Below are 26,575 nucleotides of genomic sequence, written 5' to 3'. Positions count from 1 at the left end.
TCCCTGGAAGACTGGGTGGTTCTTGGTACTGAAAGTCCTCCCAGGATATAATATCTTCAAGAAAACAAAAGATAACCTCACTAGTCATATCAAAGTAGTTTAGTCTAAGAATCCCTAAAAATCCAGTGTTGTCATGCTATAAGTAAAGCTAAGAAACCAACATGACAGTGCCCTCCACATACTGACTGTTGTGAAAACACGTCTTGTTATTTTTGGAAAGTCCTCTTGGTAGACCACTAACATTTTCGCCCCCAAAACAGCAGGAGCAGTAAATAACAACCTTCTAGATAAATCAAATGGGAAAGCATTGCCAGAATTTGCTATATCAAGTGCTGTGAACAGTGGCACCCAGCAGGGAAATTATGCAGAGAAAAGTGCTTTTATTTGCTTTTCAAAGTTGGTGGGACTGTGGGAATATGGGAGATGGGAAGAAAAGGAGGAAAAAAAGAAAAATACTGTCATCTTGAGTTGAAAATGGGTGCTAAACCTTTTTGCTTAGGACTGTGATTCAGTATCAAGGGAAGGAAACTGTTAACTCAGGTATTACTAGTAGCCTCATGTTGGTGAGAGAGAGCTCACATGCAAGAAGACTGGGTAAGAGCTTATAAGTCTCACAACAGGCTAAGAATTGGGATCATTATTGTTCCCATTTTATAGATGAGGAAATTGAGGCTTTAATGAGATTGAGGAATTTGCTCAGATAACACACCTAGTATGAGCTGAAGCCCAGGATTCAAACTATGGGCCGGCTTGAACCCCTTGGTCTGAATTGTCACAGCTGCAGACTTAAACCTCCTCCCCATTCCCTCTCTTTGAATGTTAGTTGGCATGATATATTTGTGAAAACTAACTAAAACCAGAAAAATCGAAAAAAAAAAAAATCCTGTGTCAAGTTAGTAATAATGATCACAGGCTTTTTTTTTTTTTTTCTTTCAATTTTTTCAATTTTTCTGGTTTTCTCGCTAGTTAGTGTCCCTTTTCTATTCCAGAATTAGGTCCAGGAGTCACCTTGCATTTAGGCATTATGTTCTCATCACCTTCAGTCTGTGGCAGCTTCCATCTTCTTTTGATTTTCATGACGTTCACACTTTTGAAGAGGCCAGGTATGTTGTAGAATGTTCCCAATTTGGGTCTATGTAGTGTTTTCTTATGATTAGACTCAGGGCTATGGATTTGGAGAGGAATACCACAGAGGTGTCTTGTCTTTCTCATCATGTCACATTGGAGGTACATGATGTTAACATGAATTATTACTGTGACGTTTGCTTGGATCATGTGGCTGAGGCTGGTTGGCCAGGTTCCTCCAATGTCATGTGACCATTGTCCCCTCTCTGTACCCTGTTCATGAGAGCCACTAAGTCCAGCCCCACTGAAGGGCGGGGCATTAATCCTGCTTCCTAGGAGGATGGAGGAGTTTCAAATTATTTGTTAAATTCTTAGCATATGTTAAAACCACTACAAGGAATTGATAAATATTTTGGGGGAAGATACTGACTTAGAGATTATGCAAATATCCTGTTTCCTTAAGGTCCTACTGATGTTAGCATCATCAGTGGCTCTTGGCAATTATCATGTTTTAATGGCAATTTCCTATTTCCCTTATTCCTTCTGCATTTTTAATTGGACTTCCATTAGGAAGATTTGTCCCCTTCCCTCATTTGTTCATTATAATTTATTCAATTACTTATATCAGTATGGACTCACGGGTGGTTCTTTTATTCTTTGCTACTGTATTATTTATTTTGCCCCCCACACTGTTCCAGCTCTGGCCATTGTGGCTTCTGAGTTCTTTGACATCTTTGCATCCCCCTACCCCCTCCCCAACTGTTTTTTTTTTTTTTTTAAGCACTTCCTTACTTTCTGGCACTACAGGATTCTCTGGGTTTATCTTGTATTTTCTCTGTTCCAGTCCTAGAATCAGCCATTGTCCAAAGGAATTGTCCAAGGAGCCCAATTCCCTTTATTGAATGGTATTTAGAAACCAAGATCTGGGCACTCAGAGGGCACGTGGCTCCTGCTTCTAGGCCCTGTCAGCAGACCAAGCCAGGACATGGATGTGTGTTTACTACCCCACTGTGACACATGCCTCTTTTTTACCTCTCTGCCTGGATGTATAGGAACTAAACATGAGCTGTCACCTGCATTTAACAATCTCTTTTAATAGGTGAGTTCTTTGTCATGGAGTAGATGTGTCCCTGACAAATTGTTGGCCAACAGAATCCTGTGTCCTCACTTCTGTTGTTGCTGTGGTTATGAGCCCCCAGTTTTTCACCTTCTTCCAATGATGATTGGTATGTCCTTCTTTCCCCCAGGCCACCCGCTCTCACTGCTCAGTGCTCACTCGCTACTCCTCCTCCTGCTGTATGTTTTTGAGTTAGTCATCCTCATGCACTGCTTGTAATTGCTGTTGTGGGCCCCTCTGTTAGTTCATTCCCTCACTGGCCTCCTCTTCACCGAGGTGTAGCAAGAACTTCTGTTCTTACCTCCTTTTTATGAATGTGATAGGTTTTTATGGCCAGTGGCTTTTAAACTTTGGCTGCAACCTGTAGTTATAGTGAGAAATACATGTTAACAAGGCTTCCAGGTATGCATGTACCTGCATAGTGGCAGTTTCACAAAACAGAGCTTGCTCTTTTTCTGGCAGTGTATCTTGCGTATTTCATTCCATTTTATTCTGTTCTGCTCTGCTAAGGAGATTTTATACCTACCCTTTGAAAAATACTGTTCTGGGGAATAAATCCTCCAGCTGTGTATACAAGTCTACAGTCCCCTTCTCTTAGCACTCTTTTGATATGAGGGTGGGGTGTGGATTAGCACTGGGTATAGGGTGGGGTCAGAATTAGCACTGGGTGTGGGGTGGGGTGGGGGGGTCTTGATTAGGACTGGTTGAGGACAGTCTAGGATTGGTGCAACGTCTACAAGGCTATGATTTTGAGGAAAGGGATTCAGAATCTAGGGTGTAAGCTGTGGATGAATTAGAAAGCTTCCAAGTTTTCTCTACTTCTGAAAAGGACATTTCTGAGAAATAATTGTGTCATTGGTATGCATCTTTTTTGATACTATAGGTACTATAGGTTTGAGTGTTAGGAGTTTTCTTTAGACTAATTTTTTCTCACATGGGGAGTCTTTTGAGAATTTAAATAGTAAAGCTGGTCTTAATTTTTCTGATTTTGAATGAACAGGAAAATAAAATTGAGTAAAGACTAAGGTAAGATACTTATATAATTCTGAATTTTTTTTTAAGAGATGGGTGGGGGGGTCTCTCACTATGTTGCTTAGGCTGATCTCGAACTCCTGCCCTCAAGCAGTCCTCCTGCCTCAGCCTCCTGAGTAGCTGGGATTGCAGGCGCAAGTCACTACACCCAGCTTAGTTCAGAATTCTTATATTGACTTATTTATGGAGTAGATTATCTAATTTTGTTTTAAAATATATATTTCACACTTAAATACTGCTAAAAAATTAGGAAGCCTCTTTCCCTCATTAAAATAACACAATTTAAGAAAAAACTCACTGTACAAACTTCCATTTTTACTAAGTTAAAGTAGTTTTATAGTAAATATACTGATTTTTGTTGATGTTGGCTGACCATCTGTCACAGATTGTCAAAAGTATTCCCTAAATTTGCATTTAAATCTATCAGAGTATTAGTGGGCATATTATCAGTGACTCCAAGTATCTTGCCTTATTTATTTTCAGTAAATATAGAATTATCTAGTTCTTTTTAACTGTAGCTACAAAGTTAATTTTAAAATGTGAAACACATTTTCAAATATACTTCTTAAAAGAATTTTTTATTAAAGGGAGGCTTCCTGACTAATCAAACAGTATCAGTGGGGCTGCCCCAACCCCTGTGGCCCCCACACAGGCCAGAGTCAGGTCAGTGACAGGGTAGTCCCTGGGGTCTCTCTCCTCTGTGTTCCTCAGCTGGACTTTAAATGGCAAATACAGAAGATCAGCAAAAGGCAAAAATTGGTTCTTTGAAGGAAAAAAAACATCAACATAGACGAACTTCTGGTACAACTTATTGAGAGAAGAAAAGAGAATTTACTAAGTAACAAAGGTCGAATGGTAATGGCCAGGTGTGGTGGCTCACGCCTGTAATCTCAGCACTTTGGGAGGCCAAGGCGGGCGGATCATGAGGTCAGAAGTTTGAGACCAGCCTGACCAACATGGTGAAACCCCGTCTCTACTAAAAATACAAAAATTAGCCAGGTGTGGTGGCACACACCTGTAATCCCAGCTACTTGGGAGGCTGAGGCAGGAGAATTGCTTGAACCCAGGAGTCAGAGGTTGCAGTGAGCCGAGATCGCACCATTGCACTCCAGCCTGGATGACAGAGCAAGTCTCCGTCTCAAAAAAAAAAAGAGAAAGAAAAGAAAAAGGGGTAATAACAAGTAGAGAATAAAAAAAAATTATGAGAGCATATTGGTAGAAAAATGATGTAACTCTCTTTTAGACTTTAAGGAAGGAAGGAGTTCTGAGTATATAAAAATGTTAATGTGAAAAAAGATTGGTGCGTTTGACTATATTAAAATGAAGAATTTGTGTTGACCAGATAGACGTCTTTAAAGTGTGAAAACAACTTATAACTAGAAAGAATTTGTAAACTGTAAACCAACAAATAATTCTTATCCACATATATAAAGAACTTCTACAAATCAAAGAAATTACAGACAAAAATAGTGAAAGACATGAACTGGAATTTCACAGGTGATGAGACATATATGACCAATAAGTATATGAAGAGCTGTTCAGCCCCATTAATAAGCAGAGAAATGTGAGTTAAAGCTATATTGAGAACTATTTTTATATATATGTAATTGGCAAGATTGTATAAAGTCTGACAGTACAAAGCATGGATCCTGTAGTTCTGTAGCATGACCCACTTTGCTGGTGAGAGTAAATTGGGGCAATCCCTCTGGAAAACAGTTTGGCATTATCTCTTAAAGTTGAATATGTATATATTCTTTGACCTAGAAGTTCTGCTCCTAGTTGTATAGCCAAGACAAACTCTTTAGATTTTCAGAAGTACACAAAAAGGAGGGAATAGCATAATGAACGCCCACGAAACTTTCACCCTGCTTCATCACTTAGCAACACGACATGGTTGTTGTTTCATCTTTCTCCCTATTCTCAGACTTTTGGTTTTGTTTCTGATAGAACAAATCCCAGACATCATGTAATTTCACCTGTAAATACTTCAATAAGAAATAAGGACTTAAATTTAATATAATTATCTTATCTTACAAATTTATAATTCCTTAAAATCATCTAATACCCAATCTATATTCACATTTTCCTGATTGTCTCAAAAAATTTTTTTTCTTCAAATTAGCATCCCGGCAAAGGTCCAAACATTGAATTTGGTTGATAGAGCTTATGATTCTTAATTTAGGGTAGTTCCCCTTCTCATTTTTTGTCCCATGCCACTTATTTGTCCAAAAAACTTAGAACTTAGCCTGTTATAATTTCCCTGATTCTAGATCTGGCTGACTGTGTGCTCCTGGTTTTGATGGCCATGCTTCTCTGCCCCTCGTCTTTACTGTAAAGTGGTATTCAGACCTGTAGGTTGGAATGGATTCGAGGTCCTGTATTGGGGGCAGGGGTACCCAATAAGCAGGCCCTCTCAGGAAGTACATGGCATGTGTGTCACAGATATTTGGGGTGTTCTGGATCCTTCTGTCACAGGTTCCTCCTCAGCTTTTCACCTGGTGCCCACCAGGAATGAATGAAAGTTGCCAGACTCATTGCCTTCATTACAGAAGATGGTGCAAGATAGTGATGTTCTCATTGTGTTTTACATTCTTTGCTTATTATCTGGAATTCTTATTTAGGGGCATGGCCTTTCTGAAATTACGGTTCCTATGGAACCATTTTATTGATGACTTTTCAGGTTAAGCTGTTCTCTGATCACCAAAGGTGACCCCTGGAGATTTCATTTTATGAACTCATGGATTTTTAATATGCTACGTGCTTCAGTCCATTGTGGACTTTATTTATTTATTTATGATTGTCCCATCTTTGGCCAGCAGGGAGCCTTCTGAAATTGGCTCATGTGTCCTTTCAGCATGACCCTCCTGGTCTTTGACAGTTCCCCACTTGTAAGGAAGACGGCTAGGCTTACTGTGTGTGTTCTGGTCCCAGGTTGGGGACTAGCTACATCTCCAGGAACTCTGGCTCTCCTCTTGGTGAGTTAGCATTGTCTTTAAAGTAGGCAGGCTACTGTCATTGCAAGACCAAAGTGTGGTAGATGCTAAACAGATAACAATCAGGTATTGATAAAATTATTGATACTAGATTTTTAGAAAAATCTAAAAAAAGTGTAGAATTATTAGGCAATAAAGAAGTGTAGAATTACTAGGCAAAAGACATAACTTCTCTCTCCAAATGTCTCAGAGGGTTCAAGAATCATCCCATAGTCATAAAAGCTGCTCAGTGAGTTCTTTCCGTAGCCGAAGACTTTCTAAAGGGAAAGCAGTGAGTGAGAAAGCAATACTGAGTGTCACGAGACCTTGTTTTAGTCATTTTAAATGGTTTGTTCCTCACAGCTACCTTTTGGGAGAGATGCTATTAGTGTTCCCATTTTATAGGTCAGGAGACCAAGGCACAGAGAGGCTGAGTGACCTAGTCACCATTACCTGGTTGCTGTGCAGGGAAGCTGGGCTTGACCTCAGGTTGGACACCACGGACACACAGAGCATTCAGGGAAACTGCTTGACTGCTAGGGGACTGGCTTGGAGACATTGATTTGTAGGACATACTTGAGACCAGAGCCCGTGGCCTGGGGTGGCTGCTTGCTGCACTGGCATCGAACCTTTTGTGTGGCTAGCTGAGGTGGCAGGGTATCCACAGTTGGCCTGATATTGGGGGGGGGGGGGTCACGTCCCTGCTAGTAAAGAAGCATGAACTTAGAAATAATGCATGCACAACAATGAAAGGAGCCTGGCGGGTAGGGGAACCTCAGTGAGAGCTGGGCAGCAGTCAGGGAGGCACCGCCCTCTAGACAGACGAATCTGGCAAGAGTTGCAGGAAGGCTGGTTAGTGTGAGGTGCTTGTCTGTGTGGAAGCCTGGGAGTAGTGACTGGCTCCAGCCTGTCCCTTTGTAAGTGAGAAGGTTGAAGGCTGCAGAGGCCAAGACCAAGGCCCAGGCTACGTCTGGGTCGCTGGAGTTGGGGCAGACCTGGCAGCTGGGGGCCCAGGGCTGGGGTCCAGGCATTGAGTCATTTTTGAGCACTGAAATCAGCATCAGTGGACGAGCTCTCAGGAGTGAACACTCCTAGGAAGATAAAACCGAGAAGTAGGAAGTGGGCCTGGCAGACCATGAGTTTTAGGCTTCAGAAGCACGGCAGTGGGCCTCAAGGATGGGTCATTTTTATAATAATGTTTATTTTGTAAAGCTTTGAAAATGAAGAAACCCAGAAGAAAATTCACCGTATTTCCATCAGGTGGAAGAAATCTTGAGTTGAGATTGAGCATAGGCAGAGAAGAGTTGACAGATGAGGAGGAGGATTCATTTGTGGGAGCAGGAGGAAAAAGGGAGGAAGGAGTCATGACGACTCAATCATGGGCTACCTCGAGTGCCTTGCTGAGGCCCTGGCCTTGTCTCCTGGGCCGTGGGGAGCCATATGAGGTTGTTGAGAATAATGTAATCACAGTGGCATGTGAAGAAACTGAGAAGAGACGCAGCCGTGGCTGCCATCCAGGTGTGGGATGTGCCAGGTCAGTGAGATGAGAAGAAAATTGATAAGAGACAGGTGAGAATTTCAAGGGAGGGAGTGAGCCATGTCTGCTGGTTGCCTCATACCCATGGCACGTACATCACACACATATATACTGCATGCCCATACTATACCTTATGCACGCATATGCACACTGTGTGTGTACATGCATACCACACACATGCACATAGCACACACACACTGCATGCCCACATGCACCACACACGCCACACACACATTGCATGCACATGTGCACCACACACATGCACCACACACAAACTGCACACACAGTACACGTGCCCACATGCACATGCAGGTACACATGCACCAGACACATGCATGTGGCACACACACATTTTATGCACACACGTACCCCACACACACATATAGTGCTCACATACCTTTACCACACAGTGCACTGCACACATGCCACACACATGTACTATACACACACATACACATGTTGGCCTAGTCCATTTGGGCTACTATAACAAAATAGCATAGCCTGGGTGGCTTGTAGACCACAGAAATTTACTTCTCACAGTTCTGGATGTTGGAAGTCCAAGATCAAGGCACCAGAAGATTCAGTGTCTGGGGAGGCCCTGCTTCCTGATTCATGGATCTCTGTTTTCTTGTGGTGTCCTCCCATAGTGGAAGGGATGAGGAAGTTCTTTGAGGCCTCCATGTAAGGGTACTAATCCCACTCAGAGCCTCCACCCTCATGACCTAATCACCTTCTAAAGGCCTTACCTCCTACTGCCGTCACCTTCGGGGTTAGGATTTCAAGATACACGTTTTAGGGGAACACAAACATTTCAGACCCTAGCACATATATGTACATTGCACCCAAATGTTGTGGGACCTCTCCTGAGGGGACAGTGAGGTCAACAGGTAGTGAGGTGTGATGATAGCTCTTACACCTGGGATAATGGAAGGAGATGAGGGTGACAGGGATGTTGTCATCTTTGCACAGAGTAGTGGCTTTTGCGCAATGTAGTTAAGGGCAATGTAGTTAAGAGTGTGAACATTTAAAGGGTAGACAGGATTGATTGCAAGAGACATGAAAGAACAGCTGTATTTGGGGTGGTGGAGAGGGGGTTGACAAACCGGGCCTCAATCACTGAGCCCCAGGGGGCGGGAAGTGGGGAGCAGCAAGCTTGACATTTCTGTGCAAACACCTCCGCTTTGGAATCACTGGCTGTGACTTGGGGAGCCAAACCTTGCCTTTAGTCAGGCAGTCAGTGCCTATCATAGGCATTCTCTCTCTGGAGAAGAGCTTGAGGTCAGCCCTTGTCTCATTGAATTATAAATCTATTATAGGTTTGAGGCTCTAGCTTCCTAGACAAAACTCTTCAGGTTAGGTCTTTGACCTCCTTTTACTCTTCATTTTACATACTTGCCACTAGCTTTTTGAAAATCAGAATTGTCTGATCCTGTTTTGTTTTAGAGACAGGGTCTCATTCTGTCATCTAGGCTGGAGTGCAGTGGTACAATCATAGTTCATCATAATCTTGAACTCCTGGGCTCAAGCTGTTCTCCCCTCAACCCTCCGAGTAGCCAGCACTACAGGTGTGTGCCACTATGTGTGGCTAATTTTAAAATTTTTTGTAGAGATGGGTCTTCCTACGTTGCCCAGACTGGTCTCAAACTCCTGGCCTCAAGGAGTCCTCCTGTTTTGGCCTCCCGAATCGCTGAGATTGATTTCAAGTGTGAGCCTAGCCTAATCCTGTGGTTTTTAAAAACAAATGGAAGGAGGCTGGGCACGGTGGCCCACGCACGTAATCCAGCACTATGGGAGGCTGAGGCAGGCGGATCACTTCAGGTCAGGATTTCGAGACCAGCCCGGCCAACATGGTGAAACCCCATCTCTACTAAAATATAAAAATTAGCTGGGAGTGGTGGTGCGCACCTGTAATCCCAGCTACTCTGGAGATTGAGGCAGGAGAATCGTGTGAACTTGGGAGGCAAAGGTTGCAGTGAGCCGAGATCGTGTCACTGCACTCCAGCCTGGGTGACAGAGTGAGACTCCATCTCAAAAAAAAAAAAAAAAAAAAAAAGAAGGAGAGAGGACCTTTTTGTTTCTAGTGGCAGCACTCAAACAGCAGATTGGGTAGGTCAGGTTCCTGACCATGAGTCTCAGGAACCTGGTCAGAAACCTCACCTACTCAGGAACTGCTTGTCTGCATGACAGTGACTCCTGGTGGCAGTGCTGCTAGCTCTGCCTGTGCAGGTGACCCTGGTGCCTGGCTTGCCACACTCAGGAGCGCCTAGGCCTGCAGTCTGCCAGGAAGGGTCTGGCCTATCCCCAAGGAGACAGAGGGCCCTGCTACCCACAGCACCCAACAGAGCCTGTTCTGTGTTTTTCCTTTAACACATTTAGAACCTTGTTATCCCAGCTCATCAGGAGTGGGAGCTGCAGGGAGACCTACTCCATAATCTTCAACCTGACTGCTGACTCACTTTCCTACTCCCACCCTTGGTGCTGAAGCATGGATGCTCCCTCCCCTGCCTCCTACCATGTGCCCAGGCCTGCAGCTGCAGGGGTGACCAACAGTGGCACAGTGGGGGCCAGAGACACCTGCACTTGACAGGACGCTTATTTTTACATACTGTTGGCTGGAAATAATCAACCTTATTTAAATAGAATGTGCATTCAGAGCACTATAAAAAGCACCCAACAACTTGCAAGGGCTGTTTTAGGAGTGACTCTCCTGCTTCCTTTGGAGGGAATCTGCAGGTTCCATGCAAGAGGAGCCAGGCCAGGGCTACTGAGGACACGGCAGGAGGATGGAGTGAGGCAGGTTCTGTGTGATCAGAGCCCTTTCCAAAAGCATACAGCTTTACTGCAGCGTGTAGTGGCAAGGGTGTCAGATGTCTCCCCTCACTCGAAGGCAGAGACGGACAGCCTTTTGCCCTGGAGGAGGCAGAACCCATGTGGGCATCACTGATGGTATAGGCCAAGTGACTGCACGGTTGCTGGCGGCAGCGTCCCCAAGGATATCCCCCGGCATTATACTCATTCTCCTTTCTTGAGAGAGCTGTTTCTTTTTCCCAACTTTTGAGGAGTCTTCATGTTTACTCCCTGATCTCTGCCAAGTGCTGGGGCCATGTTGGTCTTGTGTGTGTGTGTGTGTGGCGGGGGGGGGGGGGGGGTATTTTATTTATATATTTTCACAATTTTGACTTTTTTCAAATGGTAATGTATGTACAAAAGTGTCAATGAAAAGAAGTCTCCAGTTTCCAGCCATAAAGGTAGCTGCTGCTACCCTATTGTTCTTTTGGAGATATTCTCTGCATGTTTAAGTATATTTATGTCAGATGTGAGTCTTAAAGCTGCTGTCAGTGCTCACCTAGAAGGATCCTGTGGAAACTTGGGGTCTGGGTGAGTCCCCCTGTCTGTGTCTGACTCCTTCGTACCCTGCTCCAAGGGTCAGGCTAGTGCTGCTGCCGTGGCCGTGGGACCGCACCTCGGTACAGGGGCTGCAGGGTGCATAACTGTCTCCTGTTAGCATTTTTTTAAGAGAACCAGTTTTCTCTTGGCTATAAAAATGTCTGCATATTCTAGGGAGTTTGGATAATACCTAGGTACAAAGAAGAAAGATTCCTGTTACTCTACTATCAGAGATAACCACAAAGATTTAATGTGCTTCCTTTCAGTCTTTTTCATATATATGTGCACACTTGTGTGTATATTATATATTTCTTCTTAGAAATTAAAGTCATACCATACTTAAAAGTAATAATACCCCCTTTTCAGTTTTATGGTATATTGAAAGCTTTCTTCATATCACTAAATAGTCTTTGAAAATAGGTTTATTGGTTGCATCTAAATCTTTCTTTTGCTGTCCATTTTCAACCTATTGAGCATTCTTTAGTTTCCTTCCCCCCACCCTGTTTTCTCATGTCATTCAGTCAGGAATCCTATGTAACTCCTGGTTTCTGTATGTCATCTCTCTGTCCCACAGTGGCCCGCCTGTGTGAGTAGTTTAAGGCTGACATCTCTTCTGATTGGTTAGTGTCTAGTCCTGCCAATATTCAGTGCTGAATTTTGAATATCACCTCTGATTGAAATTAGTTTCCTTAGCCACTGTGTTTGCTCAGGCTACCACAATAACGTACCACAAAATGGCCGGCTTAAACAAAAAATGTTGATTCTTTCACAGTTCCTAGAGGGGAAGTCTGAGATCAAGGTGTCAGCAGGGCCATGTTCCCTCTGAAGGTCTTAGGGGAAGATCTTCCCTCTCCTCTTCCAGCTTTAGGTGGTGGCCTGCGGTCCTTGACGTTTTTTGGCCTATAGGCACATCACTCCATTGTCTCCACATGGCCTTCACGTCATCTCTCCAAAGTCCCCCTTTTAAGGACATCAGTCATAGTGGATTAGGGCCCACCCTAATGACCTTGTTGTAACTGCATCACCTGTGTAAAGACCCTGTTTTTATTAAGGTCACATTCTGAGGTCCTGGGGATTAAGATTCCAACATAGCATTTTAGGGGACCCAATTCAGTTCTTAACAGCCACTATTGCCCAGCCCAGAGGACTCAGGCTGTGGTGGAGGCCCAGCTTCATGCGTAGACAGTGTGCAGGGCATACCCACAGTAGGTAAATATGTTGTTGTCTTAGAACTCTGGCCAGAGAAAGCCTGCCCTCTTGAACCACCCCTTCCCAACCCTTGTCTTGTATGTGCATCTATATAGATGTAGATACATGTAGTTTTGTGTTTTCCTGTGTGAACCGGATCATAGTGCACACATTGTTTATGAGCCCATGGGGCCGTCTCCCTGCCAGGTTTTGTCTGCTAATCTCTGAGCAGGCCCTCGAGAAGCTGACTGAGATGCGCCTACTGTTGGAATGTTCTGTGTTCATAGCTGCTGCCTTCTCCATGACTAGGCTTTTGTCTGTAATTTAGATCTTCAGTTCACTATAATGGACTTGTGAGTCTAAACTTAAATAGTGTTTATATTATTAGCATTGTTACATTTTATGGAAAATATTATATTTTATTTTTAACATCAGCTTCTTCTTGGTAGGCCTATCTGTATTTAGTGCTGTGTTTATAACAGGCCTATACAATAAGATTTGCTTGATTGAGTTTTTTAGGCTGTCTCATTAAACATACTGCTTATGTCTTAACAATGATGCATACAATTTTAATGCAGTCTTTTAGCTGTGATTTATTTACTATGAAAAAATAGAGGCTAGGGGTTGGATTAGGATTGAAGTTTAGCAGCTGCAGGATGAAGTGGTTTTGCCTTTTTTTTTTTTTTTTTTTGAGACAGAGTTTTGCTCTTGTTGCCCAGGCTGGAGTGCAATGGTGTGATCTTGGCTCACTGCAACCTGCAACCTCCGCCTCCCAGGTTCAAGTGATTCTCCTGCCCAAGCCTCCCAAGTAGCTGGGATTACAGGCATGTGCTCCCGTGCTCAGCTAATTTTTGTATTTTTAGTAGAGACAGGGTTTCACCATGTTAGCCAGGTTGGTTTTGAACTCCATACCTCAGGTGATTCACCCACCCTTGGCCTCCCAAAGTGCTGGGATTACAGGTGTGAGTCACCACGCCTGGCCTCTTTTTTTTTTTTTTTTTTTTTTTAAAGATTGACCCTGCCAAGCAGTTTATAAGAAACCAAGGACTCATGAGCCTAAGGATTTTATTAATAAGAGCCCTCTGGTTAATTAACAGGACTGGATCTCAGTACTGTGAAGGCTGGCAGCACCAGCTGTGGTTTGACTGTGGTCACAGACACTTTTCCTAAACTGTAGGATGCTGCACTGGGGTTTCTTTTCTGTAGCTTTGCCCTTGTCCTGTGATTTCCATGGGTACCATGTAGGAGGGTCAGAAAGGAAATCACCTGAAAAGAAGAAGAGTTTGCAGATGCCAGAGCAAGTGAACTTGAGATGAAACTTGAGTTGGTCACGTCTCCAGGATGTAGGAGTGGCATGGGCTAGGCTGCCCATGGGGTCCTCTGCTCAGGCATGGCTGACTGGGATCACCTTTTTTATTCTTTCTCAGGATTCAGGAGCAGTTCCAGAAAAATCCCGACAGTTACAATGGTGCTGTCCGAGAGAACTACACCTGGTCACAGGACTATACTGACCTGGAGGTCAGGGTGCCAGTACCCAAGCACGTGGTGAAGGGAAAGCAGGTAATGGCCTTGGTGGGTAGGGGTGGGCGGCTTCACCCAAGCCAGTCAAAGCTGTTGCAGGGAAGACCCACCAGCATCCTTGAGGGAGTGTTGAGATCGGCTTTAGGATGTGAGGTGTGTTCCTTCTCCTGCCCTCGGTATGAGCTGAACACACCATCCTTGCTCCCCTTATTCTGTTTGTGAGGTTCTCCCAGCTGTTCTGCGGAAACCTCCCTTTGGGGATGGTGAGCCCTGTTCACACTGCTTCCTGAGAGAGAAGCCCACACATCTGATGTCTTCACCTCTTTTATAAACACAGCCATAGACTCTCCTGGGGTTCCTATTGTAGATGGCCAGCTTCTCAGTTTTCAAGGGAATACTCAAACATTATTACCTTGGTGAATTCTCTTTTTTCCTAAAGATTAAATCTGCCTTCAGTTTCCCTAAGAAAAGTCCAGTGTACTAAATGCACAGTGATAGCTAACATACATTCACTTAGCATCTGTCATGTGAGTTTCCTGGGCTTTGCCAGCCCAGGGTCTAATAAACTCAAATTAGACAAAGTGACACAGTGGGTAGCACCTCCCCGTGTATGGTGATGAGCCATGCATCACAGAGATGAAAGGTTTGTGATTTAATTCTCCACAACCTTTAATCACAGGAGAGAGCTCTAAGACTCTGCAGTTCTCTCAGGGCAACAACATGGCTGCACAGGAGGGATAAAGGGAGGGACAGGCCCACCTCATCCCAGCATCCCCACTTGCTTCCCTTGCTATTTTTTTATTTCCTCCATTCACATAGGTGGCATGCATGTGCAGAGGATAAGCTTCTTGGTCCCCACGCCCTCTTTTCTAAGGTTGACTTGGAGTCCTCTAAGGGCATCCCATCCCTGCCGGGGCCAGCCACCTGGTGTCACTCCCTGTGCCTCTTACTGCTTAGCGGTGTGATGGGTAGGTCTGTAGTTTGTGCACTGATACCAACCATTCTGCTCTCCCCAGGTTTCTTTTATGCCTCCTCAGGGAACAGGTGTCAGGCTGTGGGCCTTTGCTCCCCTCAGCAACAAACACAAAATTTATTTTTCTTCAGCTACAAACACCCGGTCACCCCCCTTTAAGCACATCAGGTCATGGGTGAGACCCATTGAAGCCCCATCCAGTCCTGAGAGGCAAAGCAAAGAACCCAGGTCACAGCGATGAAGTGGACGGCCAGGCCTGTGTGCTGTGGGGCTCTTCCATGGAGCAGGGAGCCATGTCCTATAAGTACCGCATGCTAACCGATTGCGCCACTGGAGCCACACCATGTCATGATGTACCTGTAACATTCGCAACTTGAGTTTCAAACACTAAAGTTTCTGAAACCTCCATCTAATGAGTTTAAGTGAGTAGACGTTTAATCTTTTTTAATTTTTTGATAGAGATGACCTCATTCTGTCACTCAGGCTGGAGTGCAATGGCACGATCGTGGCTCACTGTAGCCTTGAACTCCTGGGTTCAAGCTATTCTCCCACCTTAGCCTCCTGAGTAACTGGGACTTCAGGTGCTTGCTATCATGCCTGGTTAAGTTTAAAAAAAAATTTTTGTAGAGATAGGGTCCTGCTGTTTCCCAGGCTGGTCTTGAACTCCTGGCCTCAAGTGATCCTCCCACTTCAGCCTTCTGAGTAGCTGGGATTGCAGGTGTGAGCCATTGTTCCCAGTGGAAATTTAATCTTTTAGTGGGAGAGAGATGTCTACTCAAGGAATTGTGATAAGAATAACATTATCATAGGTTGTTGTAAGTAGATAATTTCCACTTTAAAAAATCTCAAGTAACAATGCAAAATGGGACATTACATAATTTAAATCCATAATATAAAAAAATTTGATATATGCCAGAAACTGTATCCATATTTCCTTCTTCATGAGAACCTGCAACCTGTGAAGTAAGTAATTTCATTCTATTTTGTTGTAAATTTCTTTGTTAAAATTTTTATTTTACTTTAAGTTCTGGGATACATGTGCTGAACATGCAGGTTTGTTACATAGGTATACATGTGCCATGGTGGTTTGCTGTGCCTATCAACCCGTCATCTAGGTTTTAAGCCCCGCATGCATTAGGTATTTGTCCTAATGCTCTCCCTCCCCTTTTCCCCGACCCCTTGGCAGGCCCTGGTGTATGATGTTCCCCTCCCTGTGTCCATGTGTTTTCGTTGTTCAACTCCCACTTATGAGTGAGAACATGCAGTGTTTGGTTTTCTGTTCCTGTGTTAATTTGCTCAGGATGATGGTTTCCAGCTTCATCCATGTACCTGCAAAGGACATGAACTCATTCTTTTTTATGGCTGCATAGTATTCCATGGTGTATATATGCTACATTTTCTTTATCCAGTCTATCATTGATGGGCATTTGGGTTGGTTCCAAGTCTTTGCTATTGTAAATAGTGCTGCAGTACACATACATGTGCATGTATCTTTATAGTAGAATGATTTATAATCCTTTGGGTATATATATATACCCAGTAATGGGATTGTTGGGTCAAATGGTATTTCTGGCTCTAGATCCTTGAGGAATCACCACACTGTCTTCCACAATGGTTGAACTAATTTACACTCCCACCAACAGTGTAAAAGTGTTCCTATTTCTCCACATTCTCGCCAGCATCTGCTGTTTCCTGACTTTTTAATGATCGCCATTCTAACTGGCATGAGATGGTATCTCGTTGTGGTTTTTATTTGCATTTCTCTAATGACCAGTGATGATGAGCTTTTTTTCATGTTTGTTGGCCACATAAATGTCTTCTTTTGAGAAGTGTCTGTTCTTATCCTTTGCCCACCTTTTGATGGGATTGCTTTTTTTCTTGTAAATTTGTTTAAGTTTCTTGTAGATTCTGGATATTAGACCTTTGTCAGATGGATAGACTGCAAAAATTTTCTCCCATTCTGTGGGTTGCCTGTTCACTCTGACGATAGTTTCTTTTGCTGAGCAGAAGCTCTTTAGTTTAATTAGATCCCATTTGTCAATTTTGGCTTTTGTGGCAATTGCTTTTGGTGTTTTAGTCATGAAGTCTTTGCCCATGCCTGTGTCCTGAATGCTGTTGCCTAGGTTTTCTTCTAGGGTTTTTATGGTTTTAGGTTTTATGTTTAAGTCTTTAATCCATCTTGAGTTAATTTTTGTATCAGGTATAAGGAAGGGGCCTAGTTTCTGTTTTCTGCACATGGCTAGCCAGTTTTCCCAGCACTGTTTATTAAATAGGGTGTCCTTTCCCCATTGCTTGTTTTTGTTAGGTTTGTCGAAGATCAGATGGTTGTAGATGTGTGGTGTTATTTCTGAGGCCTCTGTTCTGTTCCATTGGTTTATATATCTGTTTTGGTACCAGTACTATGCCGTTTTGGTTATTGTAGCCTTGTAGTATAGTTTGAAGTCAGGTAGCATGATGCCTTCAGCCTTGTTCTTTTTGCTTAGGATTGTCTTGGCTATGTGGGCTGTTCTTTGGTTCCATATGAAATTTAAAGTAGTTTTTTCTAGTTCTGTGAAGAAAGTCAATGGTAGCTTGATGGGAATAGCATTGCGTCTATAAATTACTTTGGGCAGTATGGCCATTTTCACAATATTGATTCTTCCTATCCATGAGCATGGATTTTTTTTTTTCCATTTGTTTATGTCCTCTCTTATTTCCTTGAGCAGTGGTTTGTAGTTCTCCTTGAAGAGGTCCTTCATGTCCCTTGTAAGTTGTATTTCTAGGTATTTTATTTTCTTTGTAGCAATTGCGAATGGGAGTTCACTCATGACTTGGCTCTCTGCTTGTCTATTATTGGTGTGTAGGAATGCTTGTGATTTTTGCACATTGATTTTGTATCCTGAGACTTTGCCGAAGTTGCTTATCAGCTTAAGGAGTTTTGGGGCTGAAACAATGGGGTTTTCTAAATATACGATCATGTCATCTGCAAACAGAGACAATTTGACTTCCTCCCTTCCTATTTGAATATGCTTTATTTCTTTCTCTTGCCTGATTGCCCTGGCCAGAACTTCCAATACTGTGTTGAATAGGAGTGGTGAGAGAGGGCATCCTTGTCTTGTGCCACTTTTCAAAGGGAATGCTTCCAGCTTTTGCCCATTCAGTATGATATTGGCTATGGGTTTGTCATAAATAGCTCTTATTATTTTGAGATATGTTCCATTAGTACCTAGTTTATTGAGAGTTTTTAGCATGAAGGGGTGTTGAATTTTATTGAAGGCCTTTTCTGCATCTTTTGAGATGATCATGTGGTTTTTGTCATTGGTTCTGTTTATGTGATGGATTACATTTATTGATTTTCATATGATGAACCAGCCTTACATCCCAGGGATGAAGCCGACTTGATCGTAGTAGATAAGCTTTTTGATGTGCTTCTGGATTCAGTTTGCCAGTATTTTGAGGATTTTCACATCGACGTTCATCAGGGATATTGGCCTGAAATTTTCTTTTTTTGTTGTGTCTCTGCCAGGTTTTGGAATCAGGATGATGCTGGCCTCATAAAATGAGTTAGGGAGGTAAGGAGGAGTCTGTCTTTTTCTATTGTTTGGAATAGTTTCAGAAGGAATGGGACCAGCTCCTCTTTGTACCTCTGGTAGAATTCGGCTGTGAATCCGTCTGGCCCTGAGCTTTTTTGGTTGGTAGGCTGTTAATTATTGCCTCAATTTCAGAACTTGTTATTGGTCTTTTCAGGGATTTGACTTCTTCCTGGTTTAGTCTTGGGAGGGTGTGTATGTCCGGGAATTTATCCATTTCTTCTAGATTTTCTAGTTTATTTGCATAGAGGTGTTTATAGTATTCTCTGATGGTAGCTTTTATTTCTGTGGGATCAGTGGTGATATCTCCTTTATCATTTTTTATTGTGTATATTTGATTCTTCTCTCCTTTCTTCTTTATTATTCTGGTTAGTGGTCTATTTTGTTAATCTTTTAAAAAAACCAGCTCCTGGATTCATTGATTTTTTTCTAAGAGTTTTTCATGTCTCTATCTCCTTCAGTTCTCCTCTGATCTTAGTTATTTCTTATCTTCTGCTAGCTTTTGAATTTGTTTGCTCTTGCTTGTCGAGTTCTTTTAATTGCGACGTTAGGGTGTCAGTTTTAGATCTTTCCCACTTTCTGATGTGGGCATTTAGTGCTATAAATTTCCCTGTTAACACCGTTTTAGCTGTGTCCCAGAGATTCTGGTATGTTGTCTCTTTGTTCTCATTGGTTTCAGACAACTTCGTTATTTCTGCCTTAATTTCATTATTTACCCAGTAGTCATTCAGGAGCAAGTTGTTCAGTTTTCATGTAGTTGTGCGGTTTTGAGTGAGTTTCTTAATCCTGAGTTCTAATTTGATTGCACTGTGGTCTGAGAGACTGTTTGTTATGATTTCCGTTCTTTTGCATTTGCTGAGGAGTGTTTTACTTCCAATTGTGTGGTCGATTTTAGAATAAGTGCTATGTGGTGCTGAGAAGAATGTATATTCTGTGGATTAGGTCAGCTTGGTCCAGAGCTGAGTTCAAGTCGTGAATATCCTTGTTAATTTTCTGTCTCGTTGATCTAATATTGACAATGGGGTGTTAAAGTCTCCCACTATTATTGTTTGGGAGTCTTAAGTCTCTTTGTAGGTCTCTAAGAACTTGTTTTATGAATCTGGGTGCTCCTGTATTGGGTGCATATATATTTAGGATAGTTAGCTCTTCTAGTTTCATTGATCCCTTTACCATTATGTAATGCCCTTCTTTGTCTTTTTTGATCTTTGTTGGTTTAAAGTCTGTTTTATCAGAGATTAGAATTGCAACTCCTGCTTTTTTTTTTTTTTTTTTTTTGCTTTCCATTTGCTTGGTAAATATTCCTCTATCCCTTTATTTTGAGCCTATGTGTGTCTTTGCACGTGAGATGGGTCTCCTGAATACAGCACACTGATGGATTTTGACTCTTTATGCAATTTGCCAGTCTGTGTGTGGTTTTTTTTTTTTTTTTTAGACGGAGTCTTGCTCTGTTGCCCATGCTGGAGTCAGTGGCGCGATCTTGGCTCACTGCAGCCTCCGCCTCCCAGGTTCAAGTGATTCTCCTGCCTCAGCCTCCCATGTAGCTGGGACTACAGGTGCATGCCACCATGCCCAGCTAATTTTTGTATTTTTAGTAGAGACCCCTGTCTTCACCATATTGGTCAGACTGGTCTCGAACTCCTGACCTCGTGATCTACCCACCTTGACCTCCCAAAGCTCTGGGATTACAGGTGTGAGCCACCACGCCTGGCCCATCTGTGTCTTTTAATTGGGGCATTTAGCCCATTTATATTTAAGGTTAATATTGTTATGTGCGAATTTGATTCTGTCATCATGATGCTAGCTGGTTATTTTGCACATTAGTTGATGCAGTTTCTTCATAGTGTTGTTGGTCTTTATATTTTGGTATGTTTTTGCAGTGGCTGGTACCGGTTTTTCCTTTCCATGTTTAGTGCCTCCTTCAGGAGCTCTTGTAAGGCAGGCCTGGTGGTGACAGAATCTCTTAGCATTTGCTTGTCTGTAAAGGATTTTATTTCTCCTTCACTTATGAAGCTTAGTTTGGCTGGATATGAAATTCTGTGTTTAAAATTCTTTTCTTTAAGAATATTGAATATTGGCCTTCACTCTCTTCTGGCTTGTAGAGTTTCTGCAGAGAGATCCGCTGTTAGTCTGTGGGCTTCCCTTTGTAGATAACCTGACCTTTCTCTCTGGCTGCCCTTAACATTTTTTCCTTCGTTTCAACCTTGGAGAATCTGACGATTATGTGTCTTGGGGTTGCTCTTCTCAAGGAGTATCTTAGTGGTGTTCTCTATATTTCCTGAATTTGCATGTTGGCCTGTCTTGCTAGGTTGGGGAAGTTCTCCTGGGTAATATCATGAAGTGTGTTTTCCAACTTGGTTCCATTCTCCTGGCACTTTCAGGGACACTCAGTCAATCGTAGGTTTGGTCTTTTCACAGAGTCCCATATTTCTTAGAGGCTTTGTTCATTCCTTTTCATTCTTTTTTCTCTAATCTTGTCTTCACACCTTATTTCAGTAAGTTGATCTTCAATCTCTGATATTCTTTCTTCTGCTTGATTGATTTGGCTATTGATACTTGTGTATGCTTCACGAAGTTCTCATCCTGTGTTTTTCAGCTCCATCAGGTCATTCGTGTTCTTCTCTAAACTGGTTATTCTAGTTAGCAGTTCCTGTAACCTTTTGTCAAGGTTCTTAGCTTTTTTGCATTGGGTTAGAGCATACTCCTTTAGCTCAGAGGAATTTGTTATTATCCACCTTCTGAAGCCTATTTCTGTCAATTTGTCAAACTCATTCTCCATCCAGTTTTGTGCCCTTGCTGGAGAGGAGTTGCGATCATTTGGAGGAGAAGAGGCATTCTGGTTTTTGGAATTTTCAGCATTTTTGTGCTGGTTTTTTCCTCATCTTCGTGGATTTATTTACCTTTGATCTTTGAGGCTGATGACCTTTGTATAGGGTTTTTGTGTGGGGGTCCTTTTTTTTTGATGTTGATGTTGTTGCTTTCTGTTTGTTAGTTTTTCTTCTAACAGGCCCCTCTTCTGCAGGTCTGCTGCAGTTGGCTGAGGTCCACTCCAGACCCTATTTGCCTGGGTATCACCAGTGGAGGCTGCAGAACAGCAAAGATTGCTGCCTCCTCCTTCCTCTGGAAGTTTCGTCCCAGAGGGGCACTGGGCTAATGCCAGCTGGAGCTCTTTTGTATGAGGTGTTTGTCAACCCCTGTTGGAGATCTTTCCCACTCAGGAGGTGTGGGGGTCAGGGACCCACTTGAGGAGGCAGTCTGTCCCTTAGCAGAGCTCGAGCACTGTGCTGGGAGAATCCTCCTTGTCAGGATCCGTTGCTCTCTTCAAAGCTGGCAGGCAAGAATGTTTAAGTCTGCTGAAGCTGCGCCCACAGCCGTCCCTTCTCCCAGGTGCTCTGTCCCAGGGAGATGGGAGTTTTATCTATAAGCCCCTGACTGGGGCTGCTGCCTTTCTTTCAGAGACGCCCTGCCCAGTGAGAAGGAATCTATAGAGGCAGTCTGGCCACAGCCACTTTGCCACGCTGTGTTGAGTTCCACCCAGTCCGAGCTTCCAGGCCTCTTTAGCACTGTTAGGGGAAAACCACCTACTCAGGCCTCAGTAATGGCAGGCGCCCTTCCCCCCACCAAGCTCGATTGTCCCTTGGCTCCCTGGCTTCAGCCTCCTTTCCAGGGGAGTGAACGGTTCTGTCTTGCTGGGGTTCCAGGTGCCACTGGGGTATGAAAACAAAAACAAAAACAAAACAAAACAAAAACTCCTGCAGCTAGCTCAGTGTCTGCCCAAACAGCCTCCCAGTTTTGTGCTTGAAACCCAGGGCCCTGGTGGTGTAGGCATGCGAGGGAATCTCCGGGTCTGCAGATTGCAAGAACCTTGGGAAAAGCTTAGTATCTGGGCCGGATAACACAGTTCTTCACAGCTTCCCTTGGCTGGGAAAGGGAGGCCCCCTGCTCCTTGCACTTCCCAGGTGAGGTGACGTCCCACCCTGCTTCTGCTCACCCTCCGTGGGCTGCACCTGCTGCCTAACTAGTCCCAATGAGATGAACAGGGTACCTCAGTTGGAAATGCAGAAATCACCCACCTTCTATGTTGGTTTCACTGGGAGCTGCAGACCAGAGCTATTGCTATTCAGCTGTCTTGCCAGATCCCCCCATATCATTCATTCTATTTCATAGATGAGAAATTGAGGCTGAGAGAAGTTACTGAATCATCCAAGTTAACTTGGAAAATCCACAGTGTCATCTCCCTTGTTGTTATGCCTGGAACAGTGAGCACTCTGGATAAGTTTTTGAATGAATGAATAGCTGCATGAATGAAGTAGCAAAGCTGTGGTTTGAGTCAGGTGTGTCTGCTTCTAAACCTTATGCTTTTCCCTCTGGGCCACCCTCCTTACTCTATACATACAAGTGGTGCTGGCTTCTTAGAAGGAGAGACTGTCCTGGAACACGTCTCATGTGCATTTATAGGAAATGAACCTCTCTGTATGGTGGGGGCAACTTGGCTTGCACCTTGCATCCCACATGGTGACAGTAAGGTGACTAGGCTTAGTCCCATTCCTGCCTGGGCTGGGTAGGTGTGAAGTCCAGGCTGGCCTGGAGCTGAGTCCCTCTGGCCCTCCTGTCCTGTGCCTTCCGACTCCATGACCACTCCCTCTGCAGTCTCTCCTTCATTCTCCAGGGGCCACTTGAAATAGGTAGACATGTCCTAAACCTGCCCTGTGTGCAGGAGTTTGGGTGGGGTCCATGGCATCCCTAAGAAGACTGAGACTTTTGCAAGTGCCCTGTGCCTTTAAGGTACCACAGGCACAGATCAGTGAGTTGCTGGTGGCCTGGCTTCGGCAGCAAGTAGCTGTGTGCTCAATTTTCCCTTCTTCCCACCCCACATCCCCAGTATATCTCTTACCAGCAACTGGTGACCTCTAGAATCATAGACTTCAGTATAATTTTAAGATCAAAGTCAGACCAGATCACTAGGGATCATCCACACGGAATTCTAGCTTCAAATGACTACTTCCTGTCTGTTTTTAATAGGCCAGGAGCAGGAGCTAACAGCTCTTCCCAAGTAGTTTATCCAGAATTTTGGGGTTTTAGTGGGTTAGGTGTTGATTTCCATTTCATTTTTTGTTAGTATTGCCGTGTATGTAGTTGAATAAATTAGGAAAAGCATCGATTGCCATGCTTCATTCACTTGGCTAAAAAAAAATGACAGTTTCCTGGTCCTTTATCTGTCTTCTGAACTGCTGTATGAACCCCTGGGGCTTTCTCTGAAAGGGTTTGTATTAGGCCCAAGCTAAAACTGGTTATTTTCTCTTTTTTTGACTCAAGAGACCCAGGTTAGCTAACAGCTTTCACCATACTTTGCACAGCTACCTGGTACAACTCCCCACTGGAAATGGTGTCTCAGATATGCTTGTTGACTATCTGGGATGTTGATGCCATGATTCTTCCCTGTGGTTGGCACCGTGTTATGAGGGTCCTGCCCTATGTCTTGTCTGAAGTTCAGATTTACACCTCTCTCAAATGCACTTGTCATGACCTCTAAGATGATGTGGCTCTACTATCACCAAGGATAACCCTGGATTTGACTCATTCTACATTAGACGTTTTCTAAACATGTGGGCTGTGCTTTGTCCCAGGAGCTGGGCATGTGGGAGTCACCAAGACAGACAAGATTGCTGGTTTGGAGCTTATATCCCAGTGGGGTACAGCAGTAAAAGTCAGTAAATAAATGAGCAAGATGGAGGCAGGTGCCGTATAGAACCTAAAAGTGGGTGGTTTGTGTATTTAACCAGCACTCGTGTGGTGCCCTCTCTGTGTCTTGAAATAGTGAGTTGTCCCCCCTAGTCCTCCTATCATGCAGGCAGTCGCTGTGCACCCATGAGGGCTACTGAGAGCTGTGTGTGCATGGTCTCAGCCAATAAGAGCCAGGTCACAATCAAGGCTTGCTCTGGAGCTAGTGCTCTATCTCACCTCAGAGAAGGGTCGAAGGTGAAGTTTGGTTATAAATATCAGGATAGAAGGATGGAAGGAAGGGACTTCTTTTTTCAGCGGCTTATTTAGTAGTGGCTTGCCTTATTTATTTATTAACACGGTATATCTATGTGACAATAGGCCTTTTGTGATGCCCGCTGACCTAATTTGTACTGATGACCTGCCTTGGTGGCATGCTTCATCTCCTATGGGGTTGGAAAAACTTTTTTCTCCTTCAATAATATTTTTTTTCCCCATGTCATTCTTACAACACTGCAGACCTCTTTTTTTTTTTATTTTTTATTTTTTTTTGATTTGGAGTCTCGCTGTGTTGCCCAGGCTAGAGTGCGGTGGCACCATCTCGACTCACTGCAACCTCCGACTTCCTAACTGCAGACCTCTTTCAAAAATTCTTGGATTGGCATGGTGGCTCAAGCCTGTAATCCCAGCACTTGGGGAGGTTGAGGTGGGCAGATCGCTTGAGCCCAGGAATTTGAGACCAGCCTGGGCATCATGGTGAAACCCCATCTCTACAAAACAACACAAAAAAATTTAGCTGGGGATGGTGGCACGCTGCTGTAGTCCTAGCTACTTGGGAGGCAGAGGTGGGAGGATTACCTGAGCCCAGGAGGTCAAGGCTTCTGCGAACTGTGATTGTGCCACTGCACTCCACCTTGGGCAACAGAGTAAGACCCTATCTCAAAAAATAAATAAAGTAAAAATAAAAATTCTTGGTCTCTTAATTGCTGAATGATTTTTTTTTTAAGTCGTACCTCACTTAAAACTTTGGAAAAAGTTTATTTTGTATCTCTTGGATTTTGCTTGTCTAAGTGTTTTTCTTCAGAGCTGTACTTTCTTTCTGGCCTGGCTCCAGTTATTCCCTAAGTGTACCTGTCACGGTTGCCTGTCAGCAGTGTTTATTTTTGGTTTTTGTCTGTGGCACCTATTGGACATTGTCACGATGGTAAACCCGGCTGCAACAACTCAACTGATAAAATCAGAATCTGTTCTGGGTTGGTGATTCAGGGGCTTTGCTCAGGCAGCCCAGTGTTTGTGTTGGGGCTGTGGATAGAGCTTCACAGGAGAGCCAGATCCTCTACTCTCCAGCTGTAGCTTGATGCAGGCATTATCAGAGCTTTGCCTCTCCTGGAGTTTCTCATTGATCCCTCTTCTGTAGAATGGGTATGATGAGTTCACACTTGCCTCTCAAGGGTGGTAGGAGACAAATAAGAGTGTATGCATAATGCTTTATGTTCTTTAGAAGAAAAATAGAAAGTGTTCCTATTTTACATAGTAACATTTAAAAAAATCATCTTGCTAGTGAATCCGAAAGAAAACTTCTCAAAATGAAGCTTTTAATTTCATACATTAGTAAAATGTGGTTAGGTCTTTTCCATCACATGTTCTTTGCTCAATCTACTCTGCTCTGTTTAGGAAAAGCAGCTGACTCCCTCTCTCTCTCTCTTCAGTGTACCCACAGAATAGAGACAAGGAACTTTGAGTTAATGACAGATGTTTTTGTGATTGCTCATGTCAGACCTGGGTGATTATAAACCTGGCATTTCATTGAATCACAGAATTGCAATGCTTTTAAAAATTAAACTCCAGAGATTTTTAGTTTAACCTCTCATTTTGCAGATAAGAAAACTCTCATGGTGGGTTGATGGCAGATCATAGACCAGAACCAAGGTACCCTCACCAGAACCAAGGTCCCCTCACCTCCACCCTGCTTTATGGCCTTATTGCAAATGAAGTCATGATTGGATGTTATTGAGTGACAAGTGAATCTGTTTCCCTTGAGTCTTCTTCCTCTCATAGATTGTGAGTGGTCCTGCAGGCTGGTGCAGTCACTGTTGTGACCTGCCATCTTTGTCCTCACCTTGGGTACCTTTTGGAACACCACCTTAGCCACTAGGTGTGTCATGTATGGCTCTAACTGATCCCCAGGCTTAGATTCGTAGTGAGGCCTTGCCTGTGAGCTTGATGTAAGTGCCAGAATTTGTGTTAAAAGCTCCATAACGTGTTCTTAGAAGTTGCTTAGGAAAAAATTCAGGAAAACGTTTTATTATAGGAAACTTCCATAACAGAAAAGACTAATAGACTGCATTATTTTTGTATTTACATAATTTTTTAGTGCATAACACATTTATATGTTCAAAAGCAAAAACTTGTATAACAACACAAAAATCCCTGTCCTGCCTCTGTGTCTTTTCTGTCTTGTCCTGACCCCTCCCCAGCCAGCCCTAACCTAAGTCA

The 26,575-nt window shown here is 43.4% G+C and overlaps 1 protein-coding gene across 2 annotated transcripts in view; it reads left to right on the top strand.

Annotated features, from left to right (window-relative positions):
- Positions 1-26,575, top strand: part of NUDCD3 (NudC domain containing 3) — a 102,267-nt gene that overhangs the window by 44,923 nt on the left and 30,769 nt on the right. For both annotated transcript variants that reach the window (XM_004045378.4, XM_055347760.2), the window contains exon 3: positions 13,726-13,858. In XM_004045378.4, the coding sequence (XP_004045426.1) occupies positions 13,726-13,858 (133 nt within the window). The remainder of the gene's footprint in view (positions 1-13,725; positions 13,859-26,575) is intronic.

The sequence above is a fragment of the Gorilla gorilla genome, chromosome 6, assembly GCF_029281585.2.
Source record: "Gorilla gorilla gorilla isolate KB3781 chromosome 6, NHGRI_mGorGor1-v2.1_pri, whole genome shotgun sequence".
NCBI lineage: Eukaryota > Metazoa > Chordata > Mammalia > Primates > Hominidae > Gorilla > Gorilla gorilla.
This window is presented reverse-complemented; position numbering and strand designations above follow the sequence as displayed.